Source organism: Apteryx mantelli, chromosome 1 (genome assembly GCF_036417845.1).
Source record: "Apteryx mantelli isolate bAptMan1 chromosome 1, bAptMan1.hap1, whole genome shotgun sequence".
Taxonomy (NCBI): domain Eukaryota; kingdom Metazoa; phylum Chordata; class Aves; order Apterygiformes; family Apterygidae; genus Apteryx; species Apteryx mantelli.
The window spans coordinates 112,489,279-112,511,703 of NC_089978.1; the positions used below are offsets into that span (position 1 = coordinate 112,489,279).

Below are 22,425 nucleotides of genomic sequence, written 5' to 3' on the forward strand. Positions count from 1 at the left end.
TTTAAATTACTTTTCATTGAAGGAACATTCATTTTCTTGAGCTTCTGAGTTGGCTCAGGAGCCGTGTGTGCTTGCTTGTTTTGTGAGTGTAGATTGGGCTAACTATTCTCTCTGGTAAGTCATTTCTGTATGCTTTAAAGTTTTCCTGTAAAGCCTGTTCGTGAACTAAGTCTTTCATAAATCAGAAGAAATTAAAGTAGTGTTGTTTTCCTCTCCCTCACATAGAAATGTAGGAAAAGTCACATCGTATCAGTGCTCAGCAATGACATAAATGGAAGAGTGTGGATTTTCAGTGCCAGAAAGACATTAAGATTTTCAGCGCTGGAACATTATTATAATCAATGTGTTTTAAAGTCCAGTAAAAGAAGTACTTCTGTTATGACATTCTCCAAAAACAGGGCAAATATATTTTAAGCTAGAAGTGGGTGGGCATGTTTTGCATAATTTCAAACTTGTTTTTAGAAATTGGAAATTTAATTTGAATAGTGGGTTTTCATCCAGCTTTGAAAGAAGAATTGTAGACAAAATGAACAAGAATAGTGCTTGAAAAATAAGGTTATAAGTGAAACAATGGACGCACACCCTAATTCTGCTAGTTAAATACTTTCAAGTACATGAACAGATCATTAGAAGTCAGAGACCAGGGCTTTTCAGTAAGAACTGGGCAATGACTTGTGCCTTATTCCCTTTTGTTTTGAAAAAAATTCACCTATGGTAATGAAATTTCTGGACTGACTTTCTGTAGACATTTAACTGATTGAAAAAATTCACCTTCCCTAATACATGATCAAAGCAAATTGGAAACCTGAATGTAATTCTTGTTGGAAGTGCTTACACTGTAATCCATTTGAAGAAGTCTGGCTGAATATTTTTCATGAAGGAACCAAATTAATTAGGTTAAATGACATGAAACTTCTTGTTCACTTCCACTTACAACTTGCAGTTAAAAGTATACTACAAGAAATGACGACAAACAGTGCGTGGGAAGTGGGAAAATCGAAAGTTCAGATAGTTTAAGATCATGAGACAGACTTTATTGCGGATATTTTTGTGTCTTCTATATTTAGTTCTGGATTGTGTAGGTGTTTTAATAATACATGGATTTCCTTTCTCACAGATCATCCTTGCTTTCACATGACCCACCTAAAAATTAATCAGCATAGCAATGCAGCAGTACATGTGCCCTCAGTTATGACAGGAGACTAGGGCATTAGCTGCTATGCCAGCTGTGACAGTTCTTGTCCCCAGATACATACAGCTTATGTCCTACAGCTGGAAATGTACAAGTGGAAAAGGTCAAAATCAATTCATTTTGGATGACCATTTTAAAGTAGGCAGGATGTTCTTTTTTAGTCTGAAAGCCTTGAAAATGTTTAGAGTCCAGCTCCCCAAACTTCACTTGCAGCTACATGCACTCAAATTTTCTGCACATCTAACCATGGGGTCAAAAACTGAGGAATACCTGCAGTCAGTGGTCAGCTGCAAAGCAAATATGTTTAAACACACTTTCTTAGTGTGCATTGACCATAACGAAGAAATACATCCTTATTCCCATACTCCGTAGCAGCAATCTGCTATCTTAACACTGCGAATCATGAACCAGTGATTAAGGATGTAGATAATGCAGATTCAATTCCCTACACTTTTGTAGACCTCCTATGTGATACTAGACAAATCACTTAACTTGTCTGCCTCAGGCCCCATTTGCAAGATGGGGATAGTGTGTTATTTTGCACATCAGATGGTTGTTGCAAGAACAAGAACACACGTTCCCGTTTGTGCCACAGGAGAGCAGGAGTTCAAACAGCTTATTTGCAGGCTCTGATGCCTCCATTCAGATTCATCCTTCACATTGAATGAATCAGAGATTCAGTGGATAAAATGTAGTAAATAATCACATAATTAAAACTGCATCATAAAACATACATGCAAAGGGGTGAGATTCAGGTTGCACAGATAGATAACATTAATTCTGCTTTCCCTAAGTCCTCGATCCTTGGTTTTAAAACTTTTTTTTTTTTTAATCTAATGAGTTTGTGTGTGTATGCTGCCTGAGAGTGATTTTATTTTATCATTTGAGTTTACAGGGGTGTTTGATCCCAAAGATGGTTCAAAGATTTTTGTGAACCTTGACCTCACAAACTAGAGGAGCTACCTCACAGATTTACCAGTCTTTACTTGTTTTTATGCATATAAACATTTTTATTTGCTGTAAACTAACAGATCTAAAGCTAACTTTCAGAGTTTTGCTACTCCTTGATGTGAGACTGTGTTCTCCAGTTTGCTCTTCCAGTCTGTAGCTCAGTAGAAGATCATGGAGCAGTTGGAGGGAAAAGCTTTGCAGCTTTTTCATCTACCTCTGCTTTCCTTGGCAGCAGCAAGGCAAGGACCTAGAAGAAACACAAGATAATGTGTGCGAAAGAAGTAACAAGGATTAGATACGTAAGAGTAAGGTAATAAAAAATTCTCTAGAGAAGTGGTATGCAAGGACTGAGCCAAAACGCTCATATACTTTGTGGGGAAAAGAAAGGGAAAAGAGTTAGATAATACATTGCAAGTAATCAAGATTGGCAGAGGGGATTTAAGACAAAAGTAGAGTGTTTGTGAAGAGGCAAAGCATGCATCTGTCCTTCCACACAATGCAGATTTTGGATATAGGGGAGGCCCTTCCCATTCTACCCTCTCTGCCCCCCAAGACAGGTTACTGAAACATGGTTAATTATCTTAAACCTATTAAGTACTGTGACTGTCCCTGTGAGTGCTTTTAGCCCACAGTGAGCCTGAGATAAAACACGTTATCTTAAATCCTTAATGAAATAAATTTATTTGAATGTGTTTTACTTCATCTTTGTGATGGACTAAGGGCATGTTCCCAGTCAGTTAGTGAGGCACAGCTGACTTGAGGCAATTTATTCAATTCTGATTAGTCAGCCTGAGCCTGAAGCATCCCAGTGAAGCCCAAGGAGCCTGTTACCGTCAAGGTAAATGCTTCCTTTGAGCATAGCTAACCCTAAGGGCTTTTTTTTCAGGCCTGGATCTATCTTGATTCTTCCAAATCCCCTGAACCAAAGAGCTGCTCCCAGCTAGCTTCCATGTCGGGGAGCAGCAAAGACAGGCTGCCCCAAAAGGGGAGGCCAGCTGGGAGAAAAAAGTGATAGCGAGGCCAGCAGGGCAGCATCCTCACCGAGCAGGGCACGAACAGGGGCAGGACCCATGATCAGCGATGGGTGCAGTGACTGCCGGGCCAGCCCATGACAGCTAGGCTGCTGCATGATCAAACTGAGAAGTCAAGTCAGAGGACCAGGACCAGCAAGGTGCAAGACTAGCACAGGTAGAGCTGCCAAGTAGCTCAGGCAAAGGCCAAGGGTGAGAGCCTGAGCTTAAAAACAGCTCCTGAGTGAAGGAGGGGCAGGCTGCTGCTGAGCTCTCTTGCATCCAGATGCCTGCACCACCCTGAGCCCAGGCAGCCAGATCCAAACCCAAACATCAGGGCCCCAACGCTGCCTTCCTGCAGGCTGGGCAGGCGTCCCCCCTCCTGGCACGTCACGTGCGGGGAGCAGAGTCAGGGGAGGACTGGGTGCTGCACTCTGGTGGGCAATGCGCCTCCCCTTCTACATGAGGGAGCTCAGCACCACCTGCAGTCTGTCCATCCTCTGCGGCCTCATTCCCCGGCAGATCACAGGTTGGGCCAACCAGCTACATGTGCCAAGCGGACTCAGCTCAGGAGAGAGACCTTCATACAGTGAGATTCAGGCCTAGAAATGCGCAAGTGTGAGATGCAGTTCAAATGCGTGAGTCCCGTTCTCAGTGTGTGCAATTTGGCAGGTCTGTTGATGGAACTAGTTTGATTCACATTATTGCTTGATTTTGAAGATACTGTCATTAATGTTAGTACCTGAATCAAGTGTTGCAGCTGGTGAGCCCAAAGCTTCTATACAGAGCATTTCAAGAAAAAGAAAATCAAATGTAAGATTGAAGCTAATCACGTGTGTTTGTCAATGAAGCATTTTTGTGTTTCTGCTGGCTATCAATCGACAATCACATCAACTAGATGGGTAGAAAGAAAATAAACAACTACAAATAAAGGCATCCTGTCCCCCCTCTGTCACTTCCCAATTTTGATTTTTACCCACTTGAAACCATGTTGAAGGAGAAAGGAAGAATAGCCTTTTCCACTATACGCAAAATGAAATTTTGGAGCCCTGCAAGTGAATACAGAGTGTACTACCCTTTATTCCTTTTCAAGTTAGCCTTTAAACAGCAGTTCTAATGCTACAGTGGTGCAGCAACTTGACATTCTGACATCAATGAAGAAATTCAGCAGGAGATGTTTACTGGTAAAAGATGGCTCAAACTAAAAAGAGTTTCCTGACAGCAGGCTGTGCATTAGAGTTAATCAAAATTTAGTTATGTTGATCTTGATTCTAATCAGAGATAGGCAGGCAGACATCATGTAGAAAAAAATCCCTTGCTGTGTTGCCAGTGCTTGTGCGATCTTCAAAATGTCAAATGAAGCATGTCATGTTTTGCATGTAAGATTAACACAGAGAGCCTAAATATGTTTTTATATGAGTTCCCTTTATTGAAAATCTCATATTTGGGCTTTCTGAATAGATGTGCAAGGCAGCAATCACTCTTTATTTGTAAATGCATTTCAGGGAGGCTGAGCTGCAGCTGTATAAACCTGCAAATTAAATGGATAAAATGCTCTTGTTGCTGATTAGTAATCCCAGTGCTCACTAACAGAATCCAGTGAGATGTTCTAGGCATGAACATTGCAATGCAGCTTTTAACTACGTTTTAACATTCAGTCAGAGAAAGAGTGCTGTTCACATACATACCTGAACCCACAGCAGATTCATCCTGCCAGTTACTTTCTGTTATTCGTCACAGACAGTAAAATGTGTTCTGCTTACAATAAATTGTACAGGAAAACCACCAGTGACGCACGTATATCTGTTGGAAATTATAACACAGATGCTGGATAAGCCTGTGGCTGTGTTTTACAGGACACCAACCTTGCTGACTTTGAGTTTTCCCAACAGGAATATCTAGAAGATATAAATACAACTTTGGCTCTTACTCTTCAAGGTAATAAGAAAGGGATTTGTTCAATAGGTGAAAGCCAATCTCCTTGAGAATCCTTCTGTCACAATAATATAGATTTTTATTAGTGTTAGTGCTAACCTGACATAGTGTAGGCATGACTGATCTGTTCATCTAAAGTTAATACAAGAGAATGAGTTGGGATCAAAGTTTGAGATAACTTTTTGGTACTTCATTTCCCCTTTAGGCCAGGAGATGTTGGAAGCATGCCAAGGACATATTCTGAGGGCCTGGCAAAGAGACACTTTTTCTTACTCACCCAGTAGCAACTGCTGTTTGTACCAGACATGCCTTTTAATTCAGTGGGAGCTTTGGTAGTACTGCTCAGTAGCCTGTCCCTGCTATATTTCACTGCAATTCCGTTGACCTTAGTGGCAAAGGATTAGCATAAAAGAAGAAAGAAACACAAAATTATTTTTTCAGGAAGAGAAGGAAGACTGAGAGTCTCTGAGAGGCTGAATCCAGAATTCCAGGGACTCTGCACAATGAGGGTATTCCTGCCACTCTGTGCCCTGACTGTGGCCTAAACAAGCTTAGACTCTACTCTGTTGTTGTTCCCTGATGATGTTTCAGTGAATGTATGACATGATTTTAAATTATTTAGAGAAGGTCAAATTTTTGATGCAAACTTGAGATATTTAGTTATTAGCTTTGCTGAATAGCCGGTTTCTGCAGGCTTTGTAAGAATTATACTTTGTACAAGAAAGGAGTCTTCTTGATATAGGGTGCAGACAAAGATGATTTTCAACTCTCAACTAAATCAAGGGTGTAGGCTTAAAATATTCTTTAATCCAGTCTTGCCTCTCAAAGATTCTGAGTTTCTGTAGCTTCTTCATTTTTTCTTCTGATAAAAAGTATATGGGTGCCTATTCAATAGGAAATTACACACTTTGGTGCATGAAAAAAAGCCCCTAAGCATTACAGACCAATCTGAAGTGCTAAGTACTGAATGCTTACCGTTTGCAGTGAGTTTGAAAGATGGGACCTTAAGCATCCAGCTCTGTTCCCCAGAAGCTTCATGGAAAATCACAGCCTCAGTCTCTGGAGTTGAAAGAGAAGAGTCAATGTTTAGTCTAAGTAGTTATAAGGACAGCCCAGCCTGCAATATCTGCTTCTTTCATGGGCTGCTGCAGGGGAGGAAGGGCTTAACTTCACTTTTTCACACTTGTTCCTTTTAGTTTCTGCAGTGTCTTTGCAATGGTCATTTGTGGAGAGAACAGAATCTGTGCTGGCAAGTAACAGCGACTGTAACTGTGGCTGACCCTTGCACAGATTAGACCAGGAGAGGGAAGTATCTAGCTATGTTCTGACCCATAATTAATACATTTGAGAAAATTGTGTTCTGCTCATGATCATTCCTTGAGGAAATAAGGACTGAATTTGTTGAGTAAATTATTCACTGCAAATTATTCACTTAGCTGTACTTGCTGTTCTGAGACTTCTGCAATATCTAAGCAAGCTAGATCACACAGTGAGAGGCATGGCTGTAAAAGTAGTGATTCCTTCTCCACTACAAAATGCAATTCTTACTTAGCTAAAGAAAAAAATAGAGCAACACAGTTTGGGACTGCCTAACATAAAGGAAAGCAATGTGCAGCCCCAAGGTATCTCTGAGTATCTGTTTAAACTATGGGCCAGATTTGTGTGATGGGCTATGAAAAAAATGAGTTGCTAATATGAAAAGAGTCTCATTTCATTTGCTTTTTGACAGGTGAGCACTGTGCTAAATCATTCCTTTTACTTTGCATTCTACTTTTAGTTTTATCAGAATATCCTTTTGAGTATATAAGTTTACAAGTTGATAAGTTTACACTTTCATTCCTGGAAGTGGCCTCTCCATTCAAGGCAAGGTAACTGGATGGAGCCACTGAGGCGATATGACACTGTTGCTGCATTTGATATTATGTGGGAGACACATAAAGCACTCAAGTGTCCAGGGCCATCCATGCACCATCTTTTAAAACAGAATACATGATAATAAATTATAATATATGTTGCCTCTTATAAATCTATTGACAGTGAGAATAATTCTCATGGGTTCTTCTTAATTATTTTTAAGTGGAAAACCTTTTTCCCCATAAGACTTTCCCGAGTGAAGAGTAGCATTGTCTGGGTATTTTAGGATGGAATTCAAGCCCCATCAAATTCAGCTGAAAAGCTTCTGTTGATTTCACTGGGATTTGGATCAGGCTCAAAGAGCAGCAAGGAAAAGGAGCAAGTTCCATGTAATCATGTTCAACAGAAAACAGAATATGAGAATTTTTATTTTAATTTTACACAGACATTCATTCTTCTTTGAAAATCAGCTTGAAATACAGAGGATATAAGCACCAAGCTTATTATTAATTTTTAATTCAGAAGAGCCATCTTTGAAATGTGTTGGTTAACTAAATTAAGTGAACTTAGTGTTATATATGTTTGATTTTTCTTCACTTTGTTACTTTTTAAAACTAGTGTGTGGGTCAGCTTTTCAAGGGCAAGAACATAATCAGGTCAGCTTTCAAGCTGCTATAATTTTTCTGATATGTGGATGAGGAAAGGAAATAGATATGGGTGGGTACTATATCTCTTGAAATGGCCTCTTTCCTCCTGTTTAACAATAAATATTCTACAGAAAGGAAGCTCATATATTACTCTTCAGATGAGTTCCCATTTTATTAACCATGAAGATTTTAACAGTGGCCTGAGACAGGAAATCACAGTCTAATGATCAGCACAGTCTGATATAATCCCGATGTTTGGATCAGATTATAAAGAAAAGCAATATACTGCATTGTACATCTATGTAGATAAATAATCAGGTTTAATTACTATAAACATACATACAGCTTTTACAACAACATATGGCCCTGCTGAATTACCAAGGTTGATTAAATATCCATGGTAAAACCTCCTTATGGTATGAAATTTAAATGGACTTTTCAAATGTTATTATCAGATACATGAAAGAAACATACCCCTCACAGTTTTATTATTATTATTATTATTATTAACAGAGCTGATTTTTATTATTATTATTATTAGTAATAATTTATTATTAGTAATAATAATAATAATAAACCAACTCTGTTTTAAATGACTATAGCTCTGATTAAAATGTGAAATGAAACGTCTTGGTTGAAGGGTTAAGCTTCAACATGCACTCCATTGCAATCCAGCTAACCCAAAGAATAATCTTGCATTATATTTGGCAGTCTTTTTCCTTAACCCCAGTTTCTCCTCCCCTTACTACCCACGCAGTTCTTAGAAGGTCTGGGAAAGAAAACCTCATAATAATTATTTTTTCATTAGTCGGTCTCAGTCCATTCAGTTGCCCATCCATCAGAATCTAAGAAGGCCTCCAAAACTTTGCTTAAACATATAAATAGTAGTCCAAATAGCAAATTGGTATGGGAATTCATCTGATGAGTAGTGTCTTTTCCCTAGACTATTCATATGGCAGAGGAAGAGAACTTTTCAGCAGAGGGACTATCTGCCTATCTAGCATTGTCACCTTCATTCATGTTTCAAAAAGTTAAAAGTGTTTATGGGACTGAGAAAGGCAACTTTAAGAAATAAGATCTGTGCATTTCTCACCATCTTTCAACTATCAATTCTTTTGGTTTTCAGTTCATATGGTTTTTTGTTTTAGCTTCCCTTGAAGTTTGATCTCACCCAGATCTAATATTAAAAGGATGACATGCAGATGAGTTTTACTAAGATACGTGCACTGAGTATTTGGACTCAGAACAGCTCGTGAGTCTTCATTCGGTGCAAGAGACCTCCACCGTGACTTTTTATAAAGAGTTTTTACCTGTCTGAAATTTATGAGTAAAAGATGCTTAAAGTAGATTTAGTCGAAAAAAATATGTATTTTCATTTTGGAAAAATGTTACCAGAATTTTGAAAAAAAAAAAGAAAGTTTACCAAAGATTTTCTTTTATTTTTTTCAGTAGCTCTTTCTACAGCTTACTTTGAAATCACTTTCTTCGTCCATTTGTAGAACATTAACTAATATTTAACTGAAGCTGTATGTGTGACTCAAAAGTTTTGGGTTTGAAATTGAGAATTCATCTCCCTCTTTCAGCAAAATGTAGGGAATTTTGGATGGTTTCAGGTTTTGTGGGCAACAGTTCACAATCAGATAAGTTATATTTAGGATATTCAAGACTTTTTTTGTTTGTTTGATTTTGGCAAATAATATCAAACAAAATGAAGCAGGAATTCAAAGCTAAGTAAATCTTAATACCTCCACTTTTTGTTTAGCCTCTTGGCTGTGTTTAAAGGCAGTATAAAGGACTTAAATTTGTTGTTCTCCTCTGACTCTTTGTTGTAAGTGCTCTGTAATACTGCCTGCTTCTCCCTCTAACTTTGCCATCAAATCGATGACAGTGGAGGACTGAGAAGTGCCATTTCAGGGTGTCCAAATTTTGTGATAAAAGGCCAAAAATTATTCCACTGTGGGAAAAAAAAAAAAAAAAAGATGGCTTTAGAAAGCATCCTTTCTCTCCCAGATAGTGTCCTTTAATCTCTTTGCAGTTAGGGCACTGAGGGGAAAAAATGAGAGAGGAGAAAAGGTGGATTTTCTTGAGATTGTGCAAAGTCTGAGTGAGGCCTGTTGGTGACACAGAAGGGAATACCCTTAGAGCATTTCTCACTCTGAACCCTGTCTCCATTTTCAACGAATCTCCTTAGTGCACTTTTCTTTTTCCTCGTCACTTCCTTCCTAACTCCCTCCCCGAACAAACATTTCAGCTTGCTCACCAGTTCTGCAAAGCAGCTGGTGAAGTCACATCCTGACAGAATAAGGAACTGCCGCAACTGATGTACACTTGTGCAGTACGTGTTGTCGTACTCAGTTTGGTTACAATCTAGAGGCAGTTGCCCATCAGTTGGATAAACCTGAATTAAACATGTTGAAAAGAAAACCATCCAACGTGTCTGATAAGGAGAAGAGTCAAAAGCCAAAGGTAGGAACGTTTGAGTTATATTAACAATAAAGGGAATTCTTCACAGTTATTAAGAGGAGTGTTTAAAAGGTGTTTGAAAGGGTCCAAGACTGGTCTTAATGCAGTGGAGTAGCTCTGAAGATTTTGCAGCCTCTACAGAAATGTGGAGCTGGAAAGTATGACCATGAGTACTTCAGGATTTCCTGATATGCTGGACAGTGCCTCACTGGTATAATATCAAGAATCTATTTGTATATACTCTGTTTAGAAATGTAATGATCCAATTCAAGGAATTATTTTTATGAAGCTGCTATTGTTGTATTAAAGAGTCCTGGTAGTGGTCTTTGTCCATTGCGATATGCTCTGCGTCAGTGTTTTAACAGAGAGGCTCACAGAAATCCCCTATCTCCCTTTTCACCTGTGATAAACTGAGGATGTCCCAAGAAAGCTTGTGAGAATTAGTGAAGGATAAGAGACACTATTAAGTTTGTACCTTATTTTAATAAATTTGCTTTTTCATCATCATAACAAAAAGAGGAGAGGGCCCTTGGCAATCAGTGTTCGTCATCTTCACTTTTCTGGAAATGCTTCTACTTTCAGCCTGAAAGAAATACTCTGAATAAATTGATAATGTGCTACAGTGGGCACTTTCTACAATCCAAGGTTGCAAGACAGAAAGTAAGGGTTTTCCAAGATGCATGAGGATGTGTCCTGCCTTGGGAATTTATCAAAATCCCTGGGACTAGGTGCAGAATGGCCTTTAAAAGTGTATTGTGAGCATGGAGAGAAATGACTACTGCTAGATCCAAACCCTTCAGTTTTCATTTCTATTTTGATTTGCCAGTGCTGAAAATTTAACTAAGATTAGAAAGCCCCTTTCAGCATCTCTCTGCTTTTAGTAACTCAGTGTTGCCTAGTTTATAGACCTATCTTCTCCTTGTCTGGGAATACACCTCACTTTTTGACTTCTGGGTACTGAAAGATTACTGCAGACTATTTCATCAAGAATCTTTTCTGATTTTAGCCAGCATTGGCTTTTATGTATCACACTTGCAGTTTTAGACTATGATTCATTAATGATTACAATTAATGTTTTTTTCCATGGATTTGAAACAGCTCTAGATTATTCTCTTGTATGTTTTTTAAGCATTTAAATTGTTTATATGGTATGTATTTTCTTCTGTTCAATTATCATGCTATATTTTATAAGTGGGGAAGCAGTATAAGTACTAGCTAATGAAACTATAGGTTAAGCAAGAAATGAGCATGAGACACTGTGTGGATGGGCTTTATTTTCTTTTCTGTTAAATATTTGCAAAATCCAGATTTGGTCATTCTCGTATTCCAGAGTAATACTTTCCTTAACAAACAGCCGATATTTTTTTTCCCACGGCTGGTTATTCATTCATGAATGCATGCCATGCTATTAAAATGCTGGCATTGTGGCTTCTCAAAAAATATATATATCAGGTTCACAGATTTGATTCACCATATGTGTAAAGCAGGGATAAAACGTGTCTAAACAGAATGCTGGATTGTCAAACCTGCTGACTTTGCTGTGCTGACTTTGTCTTATTGTAAATGTTTACAAAACATGAAAGGTCCCGGTGAAGTGGCTCAGGATTGAAACACTTCACCTCCTGTATGCCCACTTTTGCACAGAATTGTGTGAACTTTCCACAATGAGAATGTTTTGCTGAAGGTGCTATTCACAAAAAAGGTGTGGGAGGAGGGAGCCCCCGCCATCGCATAAAATATGTTATCTTAGTTCATTGAAGCATGTTTTGAAACATGCATCATTTAAGCAAGGCAAATACCTAACTTACTCAATGTAGAATTGGGTAACATGGGGTGCAGGTCTTTACCTCATGGCAGAAGTTACAGAATTTCACAAGTGACTTCCTTAGGTAATTTCCTGGCTACCCTGCCTTTACATAGGCAAAATCAGGTATCTCCTTATACTCCCAGGGCAGGATGTTGTTGTCACAGTGGGGGCCTTGGGATATCTTGCCTTGCCTTGCCTTTAGGTGGCCGTCTTAGGCGCCCTAGTGTATCCAAGACATCCACAGGGGGCTGGCAGATAGGACAGAAGACCTGTGGGAGAGCCATGGTCTGGAGTGTTGGATGAAAGTCAGGTTTGCTACCTTAGGCCCTCTAAGATGACCCCCAAACTATCTTTTTAGGCAACTGAATCTTACCCACAGTGACCAGCTGTGTTTACCATAATTGCATGAACTTCTGTGAATTAATTTAAGTGTTTCACCAGGTTTTTCTTTTTAAGCCTTTATTTTTGTGTTACTTTCTAATGTGAAATTTAGATGTCCCGTGTATGTACCTGATGTCCATGAAGAGTGTCTGGCATCCAGTTATGCCCTTTGATGGGGATGAAGGAAAACCATGCAAGGCTGGTGTCAAAACCCCTCTTTAGGCAATCTGCTGTCCTTGTCTGTATAAAGTTTTTCGTAGTGGTGGGCAAGTCAATGGGCAGTGCAGGAGTAGTATAGATTTTCAGTATCTAGGTGCCAGTTCTCAGTGTGAAATGCATTTACTTTACCTTGTTTATTTCTGTAGTGCTTAAGGGACTTCTGCAGATGTGTTAGATGCTGGTTAGATAAAAAGTAGCATCTTGCAACTCAGTTTCTGCTATTGAAAGGTTGATACTTGTCCACTGCTATAAAATATCAATGTTCATAGTTATTACTGATAGAGTAATTATTCCTTATAGAGTATTTCTATAGTACCTCAGTAATAACCATTTCACATTTATGGCAGCTTATGCATATGCAGGGATATATATTATAGAACTAGTATATGTTTTATATAAAAACTAAATTTAAAAAAAAATCATTTTTGAGCAAAAATTTTCTACACATGGCGTCATCCCAAAAGCATACTGTCTCATAAAATGTAAAGAAAAATTGTGTGTTTGCAGGGAGAGGGTTGTGACAATTTTTTATTTTTTAATCCATCTGGTTAAATTGACTACCAGGTTGTGCGAGATGTGTTTTCAAAAGAGGTTCTGGAGGGATTCTGACCTTTTGCTAATGTTTAACATTGTAGCTGCACTTCCTGCTGTGGAATTATCCATTTGTACCTTACACATCAGCTGAGGACCCAGACAGTTGAAATGTAAAGGAAAAGTCCTAAGGCTTAAAAATACCATGCATGTTATTGGAGAAATGCAATTTGACTGTAGGGTTCAGCTGTCTCTTTCAAGGCTGCCCTCTTTCTAATCTAACCTCTCTCTCTGTCCAGGTCCATAAGTGACTTTTCTATCCTGATGGAGCCTGAGCACCTCCCATCAATGCATCCAGCAAGAGGCAGCTCTTTCAGCACTTCCTTTCCTTCCTCTCCGGCCCCCCTTTCTTTGCAGTCAGATGGGACAGGACTTGGTTTACTTGGCGTAGTTCTTCTGAGCTGTGCTATTATTTGTGGGTTGGTGAGGTCAAACAAACTAGGTCTTGCACCTAGCCCTACGGTTCGTGGTCACACCGATCTCCCCGAGTCAGCTTCAGACCCGGCAGCTCGCTGCAGAGAGAGCCTGTGGCTCCTGTAAATGTGGAGCTTTAGTTGCAGAGTAGGAGATGGTTATAGCAAGTGGGGGGATGGATGCTTTTTCTAGATGTATTTCAGCTATGGGTTTGTGCAGTCTGTCCCACTGCTTCTTAGAGAGTAGAGGAGGAGAAGAGCAGTTGATTGAGAGAAGGAAACAACATCCTCTGAAATCACCTGAATTTTAGCCTTTGGTCCTTATGACATTACAGATTTCCATGTATCTATCTGGGGAGCAGCATGAAGCGGATTTAGAAAGGCGGTAAGAAAACCATTCTAAGAAACAGTACAGGATCAGGTCCTCTCTTTTATATCCTTTGGGTAGCACCATACCTTGGCACCACAAGAACAAAAAAGGTTAGTCCTCTTGTTAAAGCACTTTGCAGCTACTCTGCATTCCACTTTGCACTGTTTTACACCTTTGACCAGGTGTAAATGACAGTGGGAGGTGCAAATAATCTGTAAAACATTCGCTGCATTGGTCTTGCACACTTCACACAATGTAATGTGCTGAACAGGACCTATTCCTTTCTTTCTCTCTCTGAAACTTGAGAACTGCGTGATGATTCTCAACTTTAGTTCAAGCTGAAGCAAAGACAACTTTATGCCATTTTTTCCCGGCTCGATTGAAGAAAGTCTTGTGTCATTATTTTACGTGACAGCTGAGCTATGTTTATGTTAAAGGTTTGAGATGTTTTGGTTCTCTTAATCTGCTTCCAGATATGCTTAGTGCTTGACACTCAGCTTAGTTTGGGTGTTCAACAATTCAGGGTCAGTGTCAATGCATTTTGTTGAGGCAAAAATATGTTCAAGCTTCTAGTTACATCCATGTTAGTTTATTTAGGTATTAAACTATTGTTTATTTTCAGGGTTATGAGAATAAAGAGGCAATTCTGATGCAAGAAAATATTTTACTGTGCAGCTTTATTCCCTAGTACTATTTTATACCAATAATTTTACTTTTTATAAGCTTTAAATTAAACCTGCCTCCATAGAAATCATTGCACATTTTGCCATAGATGTAATAAGGCCAGGATTTCCCCTTTGCATATATTCTTCACAGAAGGCCTGATCCTGAAGACACTTAAATGAATAAATTAGCTGTGATCCCATTGATTTCAATGGGATTTGTCATCTGAGTAAAGTTTATCACTTGCCTAAGTGCTTGGAGCCTGTAGCACAGACAGATTCTATAAGCAAGTTTTCTGGTGCTGCTTTTTTCTCAGATTGTGGTTTGTGCAGCATTCTCTAATGGGGAATACATATTAAAGAAAAGAAACTAGAAAATAGGTACAGCAAACCTAAACACCAAAAATAATTCATGACATAATTAGATCTTCTGTAGGACAAGATCTGCACTGAAGAGATTGCTCAGTGTTAATGAATATTAAATAGGATTTATCCTTGAGTGGGGAAAGCTGAGGTTTTAATTTTATTTCAAAGTTATAGACTGGTACAGTTCTGAAAATAGCAAGTTTTATATTCTTTTCTTTCCCCCTGAAATTTTGAGTGCATAATAAATGAGCCACTGTTAATGTCACAGATGCTAATTTTCACAACCATGACTGAAGTGATGTTCACTTCCATTTGCATTTCATTCTAACAATGATGAGAGGTGATGAGTTGATGATAAGCTGTTTTCACCGTACTGCCCGCTGTGCAAATTTATGCTCATAGGCAAAGATCACACATAGTTCTGTCAAAGGTCTTTACTGCATTGCCTCTTGAAGAAAGACTGTTTGTCAAAATACATTTGAACTCTGTTAAAATAACCAGACACAGATGACAACATCTGGGAAGTAGTTTTAAGAATCTGGTTTATAGTGGAAATACCTGTGGGCCTTTATCTGAAAAGATTTGGAGAAAGAAAAAAAGTGATACTAGAAATAACCATGTATGTGTAGATGGGGAAAAAAGGGATTGCAGGTGACTCTTCAGAAGCTGTTTCCTGTCTCCCTCAGGCTTCATAAAAAACTAGAACAAGGTTAGAGTTAACCTTGGATTATTTTTCTTGTGTGAGTGGAAGGCTTCACATCATACTACTGCTCCTCTTACATCTCTTTTTTCATTTGTATTAGGATGTTGTTTCTAACTATTGATCATCAGCCAAAATATATTAATTTTTGTTTTTTTCGTCAACAGCAGGCTCAGAAAGTTTCTTTTTCAGGCTATTTGTGTCTCAATATATATGTTAATGTATATCTTATAAAAGGTTCTAAAATTCCAGGTTTTTTGTGGTCTTGGGGGGAAAGAACAGTCTTCTGCCCCTTGCCAGTAGGTGGATGAGGATGTCCAGACTCCCCATTTTAGTGTTCAGATTGATACGTAGGTACATTGAGGGCCCACACAACTATTGACTACCTCACCTGTCAGAGGAAAAAGCCTGTGGCCTGGTCCAGTCCTTGCCTCTTTTGTGGCAGAGAATTCCCTTGATTATAGCACCTTCCAAATGTTGACCAACTTTATGGAAAAAATAATTCCTTGCCTTGATTCTGCGTCACTAGCCAGGCTTAAATCCTTAGATATTTGAGTATTTTAAAACAAGTGAAAGCAAATTTCCTGGAGGAAATATTTTCACAGAAATATAACTTTTGCTTACAGTAACAATCCCAGTTAAGTTTGTTGTTTGTTTCTCTAAGCAAGCAAAAGCATTTCAAGGAGCATGCCTGAACTCCCTTCTAGGGCCATTTTTGAAAACTGGACTATCGACCACACCAGCGTGTAACTGCACTCTCTGATAAATACTGCAACACATAATAAGGTGAAATAAATCAGCATGCATCCACTGAAACCTATTTATCTCCTAATTCTTTAAGTAGTTTTATAGAGCATTTGACTTGCTTCAGTATCATCTTTCTAGGAAACCAGAAAGACCCCAAATCAAACACTGGCCAGGAGACCCATCATTGCTTGAAAAACAGCAGTAGCTGTATAGGGACAGGAAAGGCAGAGGATGTGGCCTACAGTTCTTGGTAGGTTTTAAACATTCTTCTAGTAATCTATGTCAGAGTGTAAATCCATCTTTAAGTCATTATAAGGTAATTGTTGTCCAGCAGGTATAAGCAATTTGTGGATGGCTGCAAACACTTTAGCCAGAAGAATCACCCATTTGATGTGGGCTGGAATCACAGGTGTTAACTATTCTGGGAAAAGAAAACAAAAGTATTCTGGGCCTCTGTCCTCACAATATCCCTTGACCTTTATCTTCTGAAAGCTTGCAGCAGAGACATCAGAGTTACTTTCGATATTAGGAACAGTTGCACTGTTTTCCACAAATTAGCAATGTCAGTGTTTTTGCTCTGGATATTTTGCTGCTTTGCACGAGGCTGCAGATTACATACTCTCTGAATATTTAGTCATGTGCCATTTAAATAATTATAATGGAAAGCTGTGTTTCACACATCAGATGAAGGAGATGGTGTGCATGTGTGTTGGTATTCTAAAGAAAGATGAGTCATCAACAAACTTTTTCCAAGTGAAATCTCTCATGTATATCCACCTACTGTTACCTTTCTAGGGTTTTATATCTTCCTCCACTTACAGTGTGCCCAAGAGCGTATTCTTACTTTTTTTCCTCTTCCCAAATCTGAGGCTGAAATTCCAGCCTAGGGAAAAGTCTGGAGATTTTGAACTGCTTCAGCAAGCTTCTTCTTTGACTATACATATACACACCATACTGCCATTTTTTTCCTTGTATCTCTTTGGTTTATTCCATGGATATACAGAAAGATGGATAACGACTTCACCCATACACAGTCTTTAGGGTGCTTGGTTGCCAGTCCTAACAAGCACTGACATCTTTTTGGTAAGGTGAATGTCAACAGTGAAGAGTTTGCCATCTTTAACCATCATCCAGCATTGAGGCTGACAAGAAAGCCCTCCTCTGGGAAAAAGATCTGGAGATGCAACTGATGTTCTGCACCATTATGTCTTCTTTATGAATTCTTAGTCCCTTTTCTACCCTTTTATGCCTTCATCTCTTTTATCATCTCTTCACAAGAAAATCAATGTAATCTCACTCTCCTGACCTCAATTTCCATTGGATGCTGAATAGTTATTTGCTTGAGAACTGTAGAAAGTAGTAAGTTCCTCTACTTGGTTATACTGACTTCATTCAAAGGGTGTTGTGGGATTGCTCTTCTAGTATGTTGAAAGGTAAGTGAGATCTGGGGCTACTGAAATACCTGAGTACTTGGTTTGGGGTTTTTCTGTAGGGTTTCTCATGGCATCTTCAGGCAGAAGAATTACCACAGGAGTGTTGTTCAACCAGAAAGCAAGGAAAAACGATGGTGCATTGTCTTGTTTTCCCTTGTTTTCCCTCTTTCATTATGTTTGAGACTGAGATCGAGCTTTATCGCAGATAGCCTGCAGCAGTGAGATAAAGGAATCGGCTTTGCTTAGCAACAGCACAGCCAAAAGCAGATGTGCGAAGATGAGATGACGAGGTGGCCGAGACAGCTGAAAGAACTCACGAAGCTCAATTCTCTGCTGTCTTCACCTGTGCAAAGCGGATGTTGAGCTTTACCACTCATGAATTGCTTTCACTCTCCACAGCTGAGCTGTTTTTCTCTCATTATTCTGTCTGTCTGTCTCCTTTTCAAGGTCAGATGTGAAGCCCAGAAAGCGCTTTGTAGAGTCAAAGAGGGCATATGGTTCACTGATGGATGAACAGCTCAGAGCCTGTGAAGTGGGTGTGTAAAATGACTGTTGACAGTTGAGCAGGCAGTCAGTTGTAATCATAAGTATGAAGCAAGGCTGTTTTGATACTGTCTGGTGGGATATTTCCATGGTTTTCTTCCCTTCTCTGTAGTGGCTCTTACATTTGCTTGATGAATGTCCTTTTGTAGCGCTGGAGGATATTTTTGTCTATGTGGGTAAAGTATGTGAAAACCATGTGTATGGGATATTGGTTAGCATCTGAGGGTATGAGAAGAATGGAAAGGTTCCTATCTGGTTATAAAGGCTTAAAACCTTGTCGCTGGTGTAACTACCTTCGCAATCCCAGACCTGATCTGAATCCCTGTAGGGTTTGGAGTATGGCCTTGAGTGTGGACTTCACATATCAGCTAAAAGTGCTTACTGGTGTCTGTGCCTTGGTAGAATCATCTCATTTGTGTGGCTCTCTCAGTTACGCATGTTTTTCATGGAGGCTGGAGGAGCAGGAGGGAAAGAAAAGCTTAGTTTCAGTTTTGTCCTGCATCACAATGAAAATGCAGTTCAAGTGTCTGGTTCTTTTGTCTTCCATGAAATGAAACTGTAGTTTTCCACTGAGCTGCAATCACAATAACCCCACTGCCACAGAGATAATTGAATGGCGAGAGGGGAGCTGATGCGCCAGTACTAGACTTATACCATTTGCTGTATCCAGCACCCCTGGGGAGCTGTTGCTTGTATTCATTCATTTCTGGTATAAAAATGTCCTGAACAGAATTAGGATGCTATCTTGTCTTCAGAAGACTAGATTTTTTTCTCCTGGAACTGAAGTTATGGAACTTATGTTAGAAAAGCAATAAACCCAGAATTTAACTTGTCATATCTCCTGTACTAAGAAGTATTTTTAGGCATTGTTAAATCACTAAGAAAGTCTGAGCTGGAAGCCTTCTTTCAGCTTAGTGGTCCCAATGCCAAAAGCTTATCAAATTTATTTTATGAATTCAAATTTCCAGTGAGCATGTTTTAGATTCTCAGGCATATGTTGTGCATGTATGTGCAGTTGGGAGGCTGCAATGAAGTGACAAGTGTGCCAGTACCTTCAACGGGATGGTGAGGACAACTTTGGTCTATTGATGGCAATAAGCAAACACAGGAAGTCAGCCTTTCTGACAGGGGAGCATAGATGAAGGAAAAAAAAAAGACAGTGACATTGGTCATCACTGTAAAGGAGTCAAGGATTAACCCACTGTAATAAGAGTAGTCTTTTGTTTTTGTTTTTTTTTAATTGTTCTCCAAGATAAAAATAATGTAAATAAATGGCAATATAAATTTGATGAAACGCTAAAATTCACAGTGACTAATGGCAGATAGTGTTCTGAATTTTGCTTCTCCACTATAGTGCATCTCCATTAAGGCAATTTCAGCTAATCTCGCTACAGATTCATTAATCAAAGGTAGTCAGGATGTCTGAAGGGAGATAATGAGGGGGAAAAATTGGCCTATTGTTTAGATCTTATTCTTCAGTTAGTTCTTGTTTATCATGCTCTGCAATATTTGTATTCCAATAAATAAGTTCCAGTTGCAATTAGCCATCATAACAGATGACTAACACATCTTTATTTACTTACATTTTAAAATGATTCTATAAATACCTCAATTAACTTTGTGTTCTTGTTTACATTATGTGCTTATACATATTTCCAGCCTCCAGTATCAGTTGACAATAAAACGAAAACAAGATGAACCAGTAATATTTTAAGTAAATTTTCACAGCTTTTAGCCAAAGGTGGAAACGCATGGAGACAAAGTCCTTAATCCTACATCTTCTTCCCTAAGCACTAACATCTTAAATGCAAACTACAGTATCAGCAGTATCTTAATGGCTTCCAAAATTTCTCCTCTAAAGAGCCTAAGAAAAGATTTGTTCTTTTGTTTTTACTCATTTAGGATTACATACAGTATATCTGTCCCAGATAAAACTGTCATTATATTACCCCCCCCCCAAAAAAAAAAAAAAAAAAAAAAGAATTTAGGTTCCAAAAGCTCAGTGGGGTTGGAGACTGCTGCAGATGGGAGTGTTTATAAGCTCTGCGATATTAACTGCAGCACTCGACCTCAGGTGACATAAAGCATGCAAAAAAGAACTTTCTGTCAGTTTTATTATTTCTAAAAAGGTTCTCCTTGAAAGAGAAGAGTGACCTTGCTCTGCTGAGCTGACATATGCCACTGAATTAATGGCTAAGCTTTGGTGTAGGGAAGCTTGCAGAAACATCACAACTCCAATGGCTGAGTTTGCTGTGAGCATTAATCAGGGGAACCAACATGATGTATCAAATACTCATTTAAAAGTAATAAAAACTAACTCTCCCTCTCCCCAATTTTCTTAAAATTAGCTTATTGTTGGTCATTACCTGTTGTCAAGGATAAGTCTGTAGGACTGCAGTAAAACTTGTGTAAGGGTTTTCCAAAGTTTGCTTACTCTTCAAAAACCAAACGAGCTTTCAGGACGGTCAGCTTTAACGGTGACTTAGAGGTTACCTTTTAATCTTGGTTCCCTTTGCAAGGTCATTCAAAGGAGTATCTGGGCCTCTCCCTACCAAGGAATGTAGAAGCTGCATTTCATTCTCAGTGACCTCCCTGGGAGCAGGACCAGCTCCCATGTTGTGTGTGAATGGAGCATGAGATATGCAAGGAGGCTCACCCTGCCATGTAAATAACCTCTGTGAAGGGTCTTGTATGGCTGTGGTAAAACAGCCTCAGAGCTGCTGATCAAAACACTGTCATACCAGGCAGGAGGATTTTCTGCCTATCCCTTGCTGCTTTGCTCCGGGGTTGGCAGGCAAGTACACCGCAATTGGCAGCTGCGGCCACTTTTCAGCCTTGCAGAAGGGAACAGCAAAGCCCTCTGACATGCTGTGTTTCCCTGGACTATTCTGTGTACGGTCTAGCTATAGCACAACAAGGTGGTAGGTTCCTTATCGCTGCTTCTATTCTAGTGTGGGAGTATTCAGTAACAAACACATATAAGTGATTTCTGCCTTGGCTAGGAGAGTGCATTGGGCACAAACCCTGTCCTGCTCTGTGTGTGCTGGACAGGCCCTGGGTTCCCTTTAAAATGGAGTACTTTGGGAGTGCAATCTTCTTGGCTTCTCTTGGGTATACACATCTTCTTTTTGTGAAGCCTGTCCCGCAAACGTGCACGTGAGCGATTTTTCTCACATGAGAAATCCAATTGCACTCTGCAAGATCAGGGCCTAGATAACACACAGCACTAACAAAATCATGCTGTATAAGTAAGTAGTGGAAGGACTTTAATTAAAACAAGGTGATTCATTTAAAATATGGGAATTTGCATGTGAATTACTCTGGTTCAGGGAGGGGGACATTTCAGGAGAGAAAAGATGTTGGTATTTAAGGGGTTAAAGATCAAAGCCTGCAATTCTTATGTAGTGTTTAATCAGTCCTTACTCAGACAACATTCCCCTTTACTGAGTCATGGTTTTGTGGAGGGTGGATTTCAAGGTTTGTCCCTAGCTGTTTCTGCCCACGTGTAAATGAAGGGTAAAAAAGGATAACAGTGCAGTAGAAGTGCACATCATGCCAAGTCCTTAACTGTCACTTTCATAGCTCCTCGGAGTTTGTCACACATCCTTAACCTTCTTTTAAAGTCATTTTCTTTTCATGGTTTTGTGTGCTACTGAAAGTCACTTTTAATTAAATGTCATATAAATAAAGTCTTAATTACATAATTATTGCAAATACCTGTGTGCACACTCCCAGAATTGGACAGATTGCCAAAAGAGCACTTGCAGTGCCTTTTCTCACAGGGAGCTGCGAGTGCTCTGCAGTAACCAGCCAGGTGTTTAAAATCCAGGGTCAATGTGCATTTAAAGAATGAGGAGTCAAATCCCTCCCCGCTTCCACATTTTGTAAAATGCAGTTGTAAAAACCATTCTTAGTGGTAAGATCACTGTTTTTTAAATTACCTCTTTTAGTTTCTCACCACTACGTTAAACCAATACAAGCATTTTTTGCTGGGTGAAATTGCCGTTTTTGCTCAAGCTTCCTATGGGCTTCGCGCCTTCAAGAGGGTGATGTACAGAAACAGGCTCAGCACCTGCAAGCCGTCGTGTCCCTGTCTGCCTTTATAAACTCCAGCTTCTCTCTCGCTCTCGGCTGAGCCAGT

At 39.3% G+C, this 22,425-nt stretch overlaps 1 protein-coding gene and 1 long non-coding RNA gene across 2 annotated transcripts in view; one reads left to right on the forward strand and one right to left on the reverse strand.

The window, feature by feature from the left end:
* Window positions 1-2,219: 2,219 nt before the first annotated feature.
* LOC106489401 (uncharacterized) lies at window positions 2,220-20,736 on the reverse strand. Its single transcript, XR_001293389.2, has 5 exons — window positions 20,651-20,736; window positions 6,064-6,147; window positions 5,366-5,473; window positions 4,842-4,956; window positions 2,220-2,390 (listed from the first exon to the last, which is right to left on the reverse strand). It is a non-coding gene; the product is annotated as an uncharacterized lncRNA (long non-coding RNA).
* The window catches only part of SAMSN1 (SAM domain, SH3 domain and nuclear localization signals 1), a 37,233-nt gene continuing 24,715 nt past the window's right edge, over window positions 9,908-22,425 (forward strand). Inside the window, exon 1 of the mRNA XM_013948592.2 lies at window positions 9,908-10,055. Coding sequence (XP_013804046.1) covers window positions 9,999-10,055 — 57 coding nt within the window. The 5' untranslated portion in view covers window positions 9,908-9,998. The remainder of the gene's footprint in view (window positions 10,056-22,425) is intronic.